Source organism: Microdochium trichocladiopsis (assembly GCF_020744255.1).
Source record: "Microdochium trichocladiopsis strain MPI-CAGE-CH-0230 chromosome Unknown B0I36scaffold_9, whole genome shotgun sequence".
Lineage (NCBI taxonomy): Eukaryota > Fungi > Ascomycota > Sordariomycetes > Xylariales > Microdochiaceae > Microdochium > Microdochium trichocladiopsis.
The window spans coordinates 1,531,751-1,544,705 of record NW_025763552.1 but is presented as its reverse complement, the minus strand read 5'-3'; the positions used below and the strand labels follow the sequence as shown (position 1 = coordinate 1,544,705).

The following is a 12,955-nucleotide window of genomic DNA, read 5'->3' as shown; positions in this document are numbered from 1 at the left end:
ACATGTTGCTCACGCCAGTAGCTGATTGTGCATCTGGGATGAGGGCAGAACAAAGGGCTTGGTGGGATGTCCAGCCGAGGTCCGAAATCGACGAAAAGTGCGAAGCTCACGTGAGGAATGGGAAGCTGCTGGTCACGCCACATTGCAGCAACGGAAACATGTAGTCGTGAATCTCACGCCACAGGGCTACCAATGGTTTGTCTTGTCCTGCACCACGCTACTGTGCGCGCAAAGTTTCAAGCATTTGGTCTTGGGTATAACAGCCTCTGTGCCAGAAAATGCCCTGGCAAATCAATTCGCACGTCTTTTGACTCATCTCTCCATCCAATGCACTGACTGGCATTAACCTCAACAACCGCATTGCCCCAAATGGACGACAAAGCCATGCTGCCCAAGTTATCAACGATGCCCAGCTCGCGCCGGGTCGCGATAATTGGCGTCGGGCAAGTCGGCGGGGCCGCAGCATACGCGATGGTTCTGGGCGAAGTGGCGACCGACCTGCTCCTGGTGGATATTGACCTCGAGCTCCGCGATGCACAGGTTCACGATCTGTGCGATGCGGCATATTGCTGCGGCAGCAAGACGCGGGTGCGAGCGGCGACGTACAAGGAGGCTGCGGAGTGTGATATCATCGTCGTCACCGCGGGTTCAAAGTGGACAGTCGGTAAGGCTAGCAGTACATCATGGAGCCTGTTTTTCCCCCGCAAATGGAAAACGTTCCACAAGCCTCTGACCACCTGCTGCCCAGGAGAAACAAGCATCAATTTCATGTATCGCAACATCTCCATCGTCCGCAACGTGATGGATGCACTGAGACCGATCTCGCCCCGTGCCATCCTCATTGTTGTGTCAAATCCCGTTGACACGCTTACGACCATTGCGCAGGGATTGTCTGGGCTTCCCACTTCTCAAGTCATCGGCTCCGGCACATTCCTCGACTCGGCAAGGCTTCGTGGCGTTGTAGCGGATAAAACTGGGGTGAGCTGGCTTCTCTGCTTCTGGCGCTTTTTCGTGAGAAGAGCGCATACCCCGTGTCGTGCAGGATTACCATAAAATTTTATGCTGACTTGGGTGTCCAGGTAGCAGTTGACTCGGTCCAGCTCTCCGTCTTGGGTGTCCACGGGCCTGCTCAGGTGTCGGAGTGGTCCGCTGCCAAGATAAATGACATCCCGCTCGAGAAAGCACTATCAGATGGCGGCGCACAGCTCAGCCGTGACTCTGTCCTCAATCGTGAAGAGCTTGAGTACGAGTGCCAGCGCCAGTCTGAGGCAGTCATACGAACCAAAGGCTCGGTTCCGTTTGGTGTCGGGGCTGTTGTGCTCCGCCTTTGCGCAACCATCTTGGCAGACCGAGGAGACATTTGTACAGTCAGCCACTATCACCAAGAGTTCGACTGCTACTTCTCGCTCCCGGTAGTGCTGGGGAGGAACGGCATTCTGCGCAACATTTACTTACCCTTGAACCAGGACGAACTAGAACGAGTAAGGAAGTCGGCCCATCAGCTGCGGAAGATGGTTGTAAGGATTAAACAGGAAGCGTGATTGCCTGCAAAGCAGTACGCTCATGGGCCACAGCGCCTCTTCCAGTGTTTTATTTCTGTTGTTCGTAAATGTCAAATTATGCTTTCTCTTATGGGCGTGACATGTACTTAGTAATTGTAGTACAGCATTTTGGAGAGTATATGGAAGCGAAACAATGGCAAAGTCCTTATTGTATGCCCCACCACTTGTGGCGACGCGGGATATTCTAATGTAGCTGGGCGGTTTGGGGTGTTGCACTGGGTCTTTTCACAATCTCAAACAGTGGGCCAGCAGATCGATTTGAACTTATAAAGTGTCGCTATTTATTGAACCGGGGGTTTGGAAAATATTGACAAGAATCATGCCAACCACTTTTGAAAACCTTTGTCTAATTAGCTCACCAAAATCAATCCTCGCTTATGTATTGCGACCCCGAGCAACTTCGTTTGAGATAACTGAGAACTCCATATCGGGTACTGAAAATATCGTCCCGGGAAAAACGAGTTTCTAAACGGGCCCATTGTCAGGCCAGACCAGGGTCTGTGCTGCTCCTGGCTCTGCTGTCGTCATTTCACCCAACGTGTCAGCTGCAAGGGCAGTGATGCGCTCAATGTACATGCGTGCAGGTTCGCAGAGTGCACGGTTCTCAGCACGTAGGCGTTCATTGTCGCGCTGCAGGTGCTCAATGTAGATGCATGCCTGACTGAGCACTTCTGCCTTTGTTTGCGTTATCGGCCGCTCGCTCCGGCTTCTAGACTCACAAGGTAGCGCAGCCTGGAGCTTCCGGATGGCCGAGTTGACAGTGTCGCGGTAGCGGCGCTCGACAATCTTGTGAGCGGTGCGTGTGCTGGAACTTTTCTCGTCCTGCCGGCTGGCAGCCTGATTATTGTGGTGCGGCAGGTTGTTGCAGGTTTCAGAGGGGGTTTCTGTCAAAGTCGGCGAGGGAGAAGGGAGCCCGGCCAGGGCTGAAGGCAGATTACCTGCTGACCAGACCTGTTCGAGCTGGGTCCATTGCTGTGGGCTGAATTGGAGCCAGTCCCCGGGCCTTGCTTGGGAGCTAACACAGAGGGCAGGGGCCTGGCTTGTTTGATCTGGACCCAGCAAGTTCTCTAAGTCTCCCAGTGGCAACAATCCTTCACAATCCATAAGGGCTTGGGTGTGATAGAGGCTGAGATAGCACAAGAACGATTTACGTCATGGCCATGACGAGAACGACATCGTCATTGCGCGGTACGGCATATATATGATCTGGCTGCCGGCATGGACTTTCCTGTCCCGTCGAGCAGTCATGGAGAAGGGCGGCCCATGGCCAGGTCTACATCCCTCGGAATGCGCCGTGCCACCCTAGTAGGCACGTCAGGCACGACAATGTGGTGGGTTGGTTTAGGGTTTGGGGTCTGGTCCAGACCACAACCGACCGATGCAACCCCGCCCCTCCTGTCGTCCGGACCTGGTGCTTCTCGACCCCATGTCATATTTGAGTTCTCATAAGTATCGACAGCGGTCGGATTACAGCCTTCAGAACGTCATGTGTTCCGCCGGCTCCCGCCTGCCACTGCTTACCATAGTAGGTTCAATCCAGCCGCTCGTCCTGCGGGGGCAACGTGTTCCTCGACGCCACTGCGGCTACGCTTGATGAAAAGACGCCACCATGGCGTCACAGGACTGGGATTGGCAGAGTTTGTATCACTACAAAGGTGACGCAGATATCCAGATCACCATCGTATTCCGGCTGCATGCCCTCCCGCGGGGTCCTTCTGTGCCTATCAGCCGCAGCCAGTCAATCATACAGGTCTGCATGTTGGGCAGTTAATTTACTTTGCGGCGACCACCGGCACGAAACATGTGATTACAAGCAAGTACCGCATCTTGCATGCCATATGCACGAATCAGTGAGGCTCGGCTATACAGAGACGGGTTCAATGAGTTGCAATTGCTAACATTAACTGACAACATCGGAGTTGAATTATGAATGACTGCCATCGCGCATACCAAACAATATCCCATCCGGCAGAACAATGCCCATGTCAGGTCCCATTCGGCGTGCCCGGCCTCGCCCGTGCCGCTTCCGCCTCGGCCACGTTTCTTTTGACCGCCACAAAGCTATCTGGGCTCACGGAAATGGAATTGATCCCCAGACCGACGAGGAACCTTGCAAAAGTGGGGTCGTCACTGGGTGCTTGACCACAAAAGCCGATCTTTGTTTTCGTCGAACTAGCGGCCGTGATCACCCGCTCGATCATCCATTTGACGGCCGGGTCCTGCTCGTTGAAAAGGCCCGCTAGCTCGCTGGAGTCGCGGTCAACTCCTAGCGTAAGTTGGGTTAGATCATTGGACCCAATCGAGAACCCATCAAAAATGGCCGCGAAGTCGTTGGCGAGGATCACATTGGACGGAATCTCGCACATGACGTAGACCTGCAGGCGCTCCTGGTTGTTGACGGGGAGATCCCTCGCGAGCCCATGGCCAGCCATGATTTCGAGGACCTTGTGCGCCTCCTCCACCGTGCGGCAGAACGGGATCATGACAATGGCATTTGTGAAGCCCATATGGTCCCTGAGCTGCTGGATGGCACGACACTCTAGTCCAAAGCTGTCCCTGTACCGGGACGAGTAGTAGCGCGCCGCGCCGCGGAGACCGAGCATGGGGTTTTCCTCGGCAGGCTCGAATATGGTGCCCCCTAGCAGGCGTGCATACTCGTTGGTCTTGAAGTCGCTCAGGCGAATGATGGCGGGCCTGGGGTACGCCACGGCGCACAGGGCGGCCAGCGCTCGCGACAGCTTGTCCACGAAATAGTCCTCTTTGGACGTGTACGCGGCAGTCAGGCGGGCGATTTGTCGCTTGTCGTCGCCATCGGGAAGCTCATCGTAGCGAAGTAGGGCCATGGGGTGCACCTGGATGACGCTGCTGATGACAAACTCCATGCGTGCGAGGCCCACGCCGTCATGAGGCAGCCGCCACCAGCGGTACGCCGCGGCAGGGTCCGCCAGGTTGAGCATGACTTTTGTGTGAGCCGGACCGAGGTCGGCGAGATCGAGCGTCTGCGCCACAATCTCAGATTGCCCGGCGTGGATATGACCGCTAGTGCCCCGCGAGCAATCCACCGTCACGTCCTGGCCGGGATGCAGCACGCGGGTGGCATTCCCGCAGCCGACGACGGCAGGAAGGCCAAGCTCGCGGCTGACAATGGCAGCGTGCGAGGTCCGGCCGCCGTGGTCGGTGACAACAGCCACGGCGCGCCGCATGAGCGGAACCCAGTCAGGGTCCGTGGTCTCGGTGACGAGGACGGAGCCGTCGACGAAGCGGTCCATGTGGCGAGCCGACGCAATGTGGCAGACCTGGCCTGCTACTGCGGCGGTCCCGATGGCATGGCCAGTGGCCAGGACCGGCCCAGGCTCACGGACAAGATATGTCTGAGCCACTTCGCTAGCAGAGCCAGGCCGGCCCCTTTGCGAGTGCACCGTCTCGGGTCGTGCTTGGACCACAAAGAGGTCGCCCGAAACCCCATCTCTTGCCCACTCGATATCCATGGCGCAGCCGTAGTGTCCCTCAATCACGCATGCCCATCGTCCAAGCTGCAAGATTTCGTCATCGCTGAGCACGAAGCTCGCACGCTCAGCAGGGGTCGTCGGCACGCTAGTCGTTGGGGCGTCCGTCTCGGCCTCGCCTCCATAAACCATCTTGATGGCCTTGCTGCCACACGTCTTGTTCACAATGGGGACAACACCGCCTCTACTCCCAATCAGCGGTTTGAACACCTCGTACTCGTCTGGGTCGACCGTGCCCTGCACGACAGTCTCGCCTAGTCCCCAAGACGCGTTGATCAGAACCACTTGGTCGTAGCCACTCTCGGGGTCGATGGTGAACATGACCCCTGCTCCGCCCCCTGCCCGGTTCGCGCGGACCATATGCTGCACACCAACCGAGAGCGCCACGCTTGTGTGGTCGAATCCCTTGGCTTCGCGATAGCTGATGGCCCGGTCCGTGAAGAGCGACGCATAGCATCGCCGGCAAGCGGCCAGCACTTCCTCGGCGCCGCGTATGTTCAGGTACGACTCTTGCTGCCCCGCAAAGCTTGCGGTAGGGAGATCTTCTGCTGTGGCGCTTGACCTGACTGCGACGCTCGGATCGTCCACCCCCGCCATGGCGCCGAGGGCATGATAAGCAGCCTCGATTGCAGCCGCAACCGGGCCTGGCCAGGAGGCCCCGAGAAACAAAGATCGGATATTATGACCCGTATCAACCAGGTTTGTCTTTCCCTGGCGCCAGTGGTCGATGGCAGCTTCAAGCCTGTCGCGGATGCCATTGGCCTTAATAAATTGCCAGTATGCGTGGGATGTTGTGGCAAAGCCATGTGGCACAGCAACCTGCTCGCTATCAAGGGTGCTAATCAGCTCACCCAGTGACGCGTTCTTACCGCCAACTAAGGCGGTATCTTTGCGAGACAAGGTGCGAAAGTGTCTGATAAACCCGTCCGAGGCGTCCATTTGTAGATTGTGGCTCTGGTAATTTCTGTGGTGGCGCTTGGCAAGTGAATAATCTCTTCTGAGAGCCCGTGTGGAGTAGGTATGGCAGACTGATCCGGGAGGGTTGCTTCCAATAGGGCCTGCCGCCAATGATTGTGTTACTCGTTCTATTCCGATGGCAAGTGATGAAATGCTCGAGGTCTATTCACGAAGCGTTGGGCTGCCTAATATATAGTCCCCCACCTAGCCGGAATCAGTAGTGGCTATTCAAGCGGACAGGTAATTTTTGATGACATTCTCCGACTGGCTGTGCATGGCTTGCGGGCAGCCAGTGGCTGTAGTTTGTGTCCTCCATAGCGACTAGCGGGTGAGCCCTCATAGTTTTGCGGTCACGCCACACTTGCTGCTGACTGCCATGGGGGCTCTGGGGTCAGCTGTGGATCGCAGATCAGGCCACCGGATTTGCCTGACATCGGCACAGACATGTGAAGTGCTGGTTATTCTTGAGACAGAGGGCTTTGCTGAAAGCATGGTCACGCAGCAGATTCTCAGCTCATCTGGGGCAGAACCATGGTTGTTTCGTGGCGCCACCGACAGGTTCTCCCTACTGCTCGTGGCTCGGTACGCAGTCCCACCCTTTCGGGCGAGCGCAGATTATTCCCAGTACTGCTGGCCCGAGCGTGGTACGCAGTCTGTGGCCAATCTCCTATCTGCTTCTTGACGTCCTTGGTTGGGTCACTTTCGGATGCATTTTTTACCCCCCAGATACGACAAGATCAACTTCTCATTCTAATGTTGTCATTCCAGTCATATTTTGTTTTCTTTTTAAACCATTTCAATCTCCCAAGGACTCTCAAACAGGAGAATGGTACCTTTCACCCAACGTCAACTTTGCTGGAATTGCTCCAAGAATCCGTATGCGCGACAGCCCAACCCCTCGTCACATTGAACCGTGAAAGAAATGTGGAGGACCATCAAACAACTTATACCACGGAAGCTGCGAGCTAAATTGTGATTTCTTTACGGCTAAGCGGCGCAAAGAGCCCGCCTAGAACACCATTATGCTTAAGTGAGCCAAGTACAGAAGCGACCTCGCGAGTCAGATCGTCCATGGCGGATAGCAGAAGCCTGTCGTGTTGAGCTATACCAAGTCACAATAGCCCATTACACCTGCTTCTGCTCCTGATATGCATCATGTAATCACATTCCGCAACGAGCCCGGTGGGCGGTGGCCAATCGGACCAAGCTCAGCCCGGTACAATACCCAGAGATTTGTCAAGAGAGGCAGTCCCCAATCACCCATACGTGTAGCCTTGGCAGCATGTGGGCGTTCCTGAGGCGCACATCGGTCACTCAAGACAAGGGTCATATCCTGATGTTTGTTTGTCACGAATAACAGCTCAAGTACACCGTGATCATACAGAGATCTATTACAAGTAGTTCCGGAATAGCCCTGCTATACGGAAACTTTATTGACTTTATCGTATAGTACTTGTCTGTGGCATAGAGGACATATGTTATGATCCCGCTTGAACCACTTATCAAAACACGTCTTATGGTAAATATGCTGACATGCGAGAGCTCTGATCGGGCTTGTATCTTGGATAACATCCAGACAGATAACGCTATAGCAGGAGTCGATTAGCAATACATATCAGAAATCTTTACTCGTTTCGGGCGAGGTCTCGAAAAGCTTTACTTTGCTGCGGAGGACTGCTGGATGGGCATAAGAGACAGACTCACCAAAGTTGGCAATCGAAGCTGGACTCCGCAGCAGGGTTGGCAGCTGGGGTTCGCAGGGGCCGCTGCGCCTGGTCTGCCTGCCGTCGGTTGCGCCACTTACTGAACGGCTCAGCTCGGACCTGCTTGTCCAAGAGCCTGAGCCGTTCATTGGCTCTTTGCTGACTGCTTTCCATCGGAGCATCGGGGGCGCCATGCTGGTTGACCGTGCTTCCATGGTTTAGTCATTTGCACCGAAGCGTCTTGTGTGCACATTTGCCGAGATTCGTCGATGCGTGTCGGCGATGCGAAACAGAATTGCATCGGCGCAGCAGCAGAAATGGAGAACAAACAACATACATTATTAGGAAAAAGACCAGGATCGATGCTGCAAGCACGACAGCGGGGATAGATGCTGCCGGAAGGCTGCCAGGAATCGGCTCTGTTGGGTCACCTATGCTGGTGTTGCTTGCGGAGGTTTCCATAGTGTAAGGAGAGAATGCTGAGTGAATGGACGTTTTGACTCGACGAGCTGACGAGTGTAGTGCGAGTTTTGCGACCGACTCGCGATCGTTGGTGCTGCCGCTGGGGTGTTTTATATGCTTCTAAAAACCTATTCGGCGTCGACTTTAGGCGGCCGCGATGACTTTTTAGGTTGACGTCGGATATTTTAAATGAGCCGCCGTCTTACCGGGGGTGTCGGTGCCCTGACAGAAGATCCAGCGCTTTTACCGAAGTGAGCAAAAGCCCGAGAGCATCTGTGGCTTTCTGGTCTGGGGGCTCTTCAAGGTTTCCAGGAGATATAGCCCCGAAACTGTATATAGCGTCGTGTGACATCCCATCGCACGATGGAGCGCCCTTCGCTTAGCCACAGCATAAAGTGCCACACTGTTACCCCGCAGCCTTCTGGTCTGGTGATGGCCGTTTGATCGAGCACATGCTCCGGCCGCTTCCTGCCGACGCCTAGGCGCCGTCGTATGTCACAAGATGTGGTGCTTATCAAGTTGCAACTTCCCCTACGGCCTGAACGTGGTACGGTGGGGTGATCAGTGATGTTTGATTTTCGGCTGGACCTGGCAACGACAAAGTCCTCAGGTTCCGTAGCACGGACAGCGTAAGATCAGCTGCTTTAGACTACCCTCAATGACTGACCAGTACCACCATGGAGTGGGGTTTGGCAATGGACCCCCACTCGTCCTCACAACAGTCTGTTTCGTTGACGACGGATCCTGGTCGAGAAGGATAGATTCGTCATCTAACAAGAGACTGAGATACACTCTTCCAAGAGGAAAAGCGCTTGACCCAGCTGCTATACAATCACTCATTCATGATAACCTTTTTCGGGAGAGGAGGTTCTTCTTTCCCATATTTGCGCGAGCAGCAGCCGCTATATTCACTGGTTGAATATGTGGCGCTTACTTCGACTATCGCTTCGGCTATATCTGAGGTTCTGTGCGGCGGACGAATTAGTCATGGCATAGAGCGGCTAGCTATTAAACAGAAGGACAACAAAGTTATTGCTTTGGTATCGAGCGGAAAGTCTACTATACAGTACCCAACGAAATGCTCAATAATATATCGTTTCGCTCGAGATTAATAGTGAGAAAGGAATGTCACGATCCCGCCTCCGGGGTCAACCGTCTGGCAGGGCGCGCGCTGGGGGTTGCTGTTCTGCGAGATAGGTAAAGCCTGTGCAATAACGCTAACACTCTGCTATCGTGCTCTCTTCTTGGGGTTGTCGCGTCTCTGGGAAGAGATACTAGCCTTCGTCAATTGAGTGACTAGTTTAAGTATGCGGTGAAACTGATACTTAGATCAATCGCTGAAGTACAAAGATAATAACTGTCTATCCGGGGGATCCTCCTGTCTCTATATACCCTTTGTCCTTCATCGTATGTTCGTGTGGTCACTTCTTCCTGTATAACGGTCACGTCCTTGGTGGTAACCGTCATGCCTGACGAGGTGACGGTCATGCAGATATGGATGACCACTAGTGCTCTACTATGTCAGGGTAGTGTGGCTTAGTCTGATCAGCGTGCTAGGGAGCATAAGAGATACCCCATAAATTGTTTTACTTTTCGTGATGCTTTCCATAGACAGCCAGAGACACACACACAATTCAAGCCGTTTTTCGCCATATCTTCAGTTTCACACTTTGACATCTAAAACAGTGCTGCATTTGTTTGACAATGCCCTGATCAGATAATCCCTCGCAAGTGTAGCGATAGCACTTCGTGCTATCGTTGCTGGCTCCCCCATCAAAGCCCACCACCATTCCCAAAAACTGGGAATGGACTCACTTAGGCGGCCCGCCTAAGTGAGCCTCGCTGGCAACACCACCGAACCTGGCAGGCGGTGAACTCCCTTTGGTCGTTGGGTTGTTGTTCTTCCCAAGATCAGAGAGAATCTCACTTTGCCCCAGCTCACTAGGGGCAGTAGCTAATCGGACTAAGCCAGCCTCTTTCCGGGTCGGCCGTGCACATGATCCCCGCACCGCCCCTGGTGGACGACTCTCGCTGCCCCGCAGACCCTCACGGAAGGGAGATCCCCGGCTGTGGCGCTCGACCCGACAGCCCCGGTCAGATCCCCTTACCCCGGGAGCGCGCCGAGACCACGGGTGAGCAGCCGCGACCGGGGGTGGCCAGGAGGTCCAGAGAAACAAGGATCGGATGTTGTGGCCCGTGTCAACTCGGTTTGTCTTGCCCTGACGCCAGTGGTCAATTGCCGCTTCAAGCCTGCTGCAGATACGATTGCCCTCAACAAACTGCCGGGATGCATGTGATATTGTGGAACGCCATGTGGCGCGGCAAGCTCCGCGCGCATCAAGAATACTAATCATCTCACCCAGCGATGCCAACCAAGGCCGCATCCGTTGCACGACAATGGAGCGAAAGGTCCGGATAAACTCTGCTCGATTTCTCCATCTTGGATTGTGGGCCTGGTGGTCCCTGTAATGGCGATCAGTTAGAGAAACGGTTTGTTATGCAATGCTGTGGTGCAGGGAGGACAAGCTGATGTGGCCCAGAAAAAAGAAAACACAGACAACAACAAAATGGCTCTGGACCAGCCCCAAGGTCTTGGACGGGATGATATAGTCCCTCACCAGGGTAGCAATTGAAGTGTGTTTCAGGGAATGGGCAGTGTCTGGTGGCGCTGTTTGACCCCGCATGGTTGTCAACATGATGCAGCAGTGGCGCATCTAGCTCTCGAGTTGGTGTGCGGCTGTACAGGGTTCCCAGGATTAGTGATAACCCTGCACTACATGGATTGTACTTGCTCTGTAACAGGAGAAGCAAAACGATCGCTTAGCGACAGGTTCTGGTGCTTTCTCTTACCTCATTCAATCCGAAATCGGACGTTTTGGTACATCGTCTGTACGGTGATTCCACTCGTACTCGGGTAGACGAGAAGCACCGCGGAACTCTGTCGTCCGTAGGCAGCTTGCGGCTCAACCGTGCATCCTGCATGTCAGCCGTGCAGCTTCGTGCATTCACGCCAGTGCAGTGGGTACAGGCGTGCGTGCATCGTATGTCGGGCCACCGGACCCTGACATGCAGTCAGGCATGTAGCTTGTGGTGATGCCGTTGTCAAATGGTGAGCCCGGGAAGAATGCTCCCTCAGCACATTCTCACCTCGACACATCCCTTCCACCTTGTCTGGCGAGTGAGCTTCTCCCGGTCGCTTTCCGAGCATGTCGCGTCAGTCAGGCATTGGTCACCTCGAGAATCGAAGTGATGTGATCAAATTCTCATTCAAATTATCTCCTGACGATTACAACTTGCGAACAAGTGACCTCTGTGCTTGTTTTTCATTTGTTTTTTTTTATTCACCTTCTAGCAGTGAAACTTTTTGATTATTCACGCAAACTCGACCGCTGTCGCAAAATCCATACCTTGAACATACCGCCCTCAGACCAGATGTAGAACAGCAATTATACCCTTTGGAGCTCGTGGGCAAAAGGAAAATCAAGACACTTGCGCAAAATCCTCCAACCATATGGCGTTCATGGAGTCGAGCTCCTGTTGGAATTTGTTGAAACTCGCGCGCACATTGTACCATTGCATCTCGAGCGCCCGGGACTTCTTCTCAAGCGCCAGGACCTTGCCCTCGAGCACCCCGTTTTCCACCCTCTTCTTTGCGCGACTCTTACGTGCCGCCATGACGTTGCGCTGGCGCCGTGCGTCCCTGCCGTCGGCCAGAACTCGCGTGTGTAGTCCCTGCTCGTGCACCTGCGTGACTGGCGTGATGCCGTGCTGCTCTGGACATGCGGGAACGATGCGCGGTTTGTGATGCTCGTGACAGTCCTCACTCTTCGCGTGCGGCGAGACGGTGTCGCTGTCCACAGAGTGTACCTCCACGATGTCGAGGCCGCTGTTGTTTCCGCTGTCGCCATGTCTAGCCCGAGTACCCGCTTCATTGATCCTTACTCCTTGCTTGCTCATCCGTGTCTTGCTCTTATCCTGCTTTGCGAGGCCGGGGTCGAGCTCTGTGCAGTTCGGGTGGCAGTCTTCTTGAAACGGCAGAGGATGGATTTCTGAGACCTGTAACTCGGCTGGCCCTGACAGTACGACTGCGTCCGTGTCGTCTTCGTGACTGCTGATAGTTGATACGAGACTTGGTGACTCCGTCTGGATGCAATCCGGGATGATGAAGTTGAAGCAATGCTCCGGGGCCCACCTGGGGAGATGCGGGTATGGGACCAGGGTTGTCTCCCACTCCATGGCGTTCTCCGCTCAGCCTGGGAGATGCTTGTCCTCGATAGAAATCTGGAGTGGGCAAGACTGACTCTGCACAATAAACGTTTTCGAGCAGCTTGACGTGCTGAGCCGTTGGCAAAGATATGTGGAGAAACGGCAGATGCCTTATATGTACCCGCTGTCGGGCTGAATGCTGCTTTCGTACTGACCCGATGGCGTGGCTCGGCCATTCAGATCATCATTGTGCCTTGCGCATGCTCGCGACAGAGATTGACCACGGCTAATCACCGATCCGCCCGCTATCTTGAGCTGCAACTGATTCGCAAAACGGCATATGCTTGTGCCTTTGCTCTGCATAATCAAGCATTGCGCCAGTAGCACAACCGGCGGTGGCCAATCGGATCGAAACGCGCCCGTTACACGACATGGCTAGAGTTTCGCCAAGAAAGGCTCCCCTTGATAACCCAGACAGGGCACCCCTGTAACGTATCACTTTGCCATGGCGGACACACAGTGGTCATATCCCCAAGATTTATTCCTCGCACATAGCGGC

The 12,955-nt window shown here is 54.6% G+C and overlaps 3 protein-coding genes across 3 annotated transcripts; 1 reads left to right on the top strand and 2 right to left on the bottom strand.

Annotated features, from left to right (window-relative positions):
* The first annotated feature begins 420 nt into the window (after nt 1-420).
* Nucleotides 421-1,676, top strand: B0I36DRAFT_274499 (lactate dehydrogenase/glycoside hydrolase). Its single transcript, XM_046151356.1, has 3 exons — nt 421-664; nt 749-978; nt 1,080-1,676. The coding sequence occupies exons 1-3, from the start codon at nt 472-474 to the stop codon at nt 1,539-1,541; spliced, it is 885 nt and encodes a 294-aa protein (XP_046008408.1). The 5' UTR covers nt 421-471; the 3' UTR covers nt 1,542-1,676.
* Nucleotides 1,677-3,492: 1,816 nt separating this feature from the next.
* B0I36DRAFT_332137 (uncharacterized protein) lies at nt 3,493-6,007 on the bottom strand (the record flags this gene model as incomplete). The annotated part of the gene is made up of 2 exons (XM_046155068.1): nt 3,493-4,235; nt 4,278-6,007. The coding sequence occupies 2 exons, from the start codon at nt 6,005-6,007 to the stop codon at nt 3,548-3,550; spliced, it is 2,418 nt and encodes an 805-aa protein (XP_046008407.1). The 3' UTR covers nt 3,493-3,547.
* A 5,466-nt stretch (nt 6,008-11,473) lies between these two features.
* On the bottom strand, nt 11,474-12,479 carry B0I36DRAFT_332135 (uncharacterized protein). Its single transcript, XM_046155067.1, has one exon. The coding sequence runs from the start codon at nt 12,424-12,426 to the stop codon at nt 11,671-11,673; it is 756 nt and encodes a 251-aa protein (XP_046008406.1). The 5' UTR covers nt 12,427-12,479; the 3' UTR covers nt 11,474-11,670.
* Between the last annotated feature and the right edge of the window lie 476 nt (nt 12,480-12,955).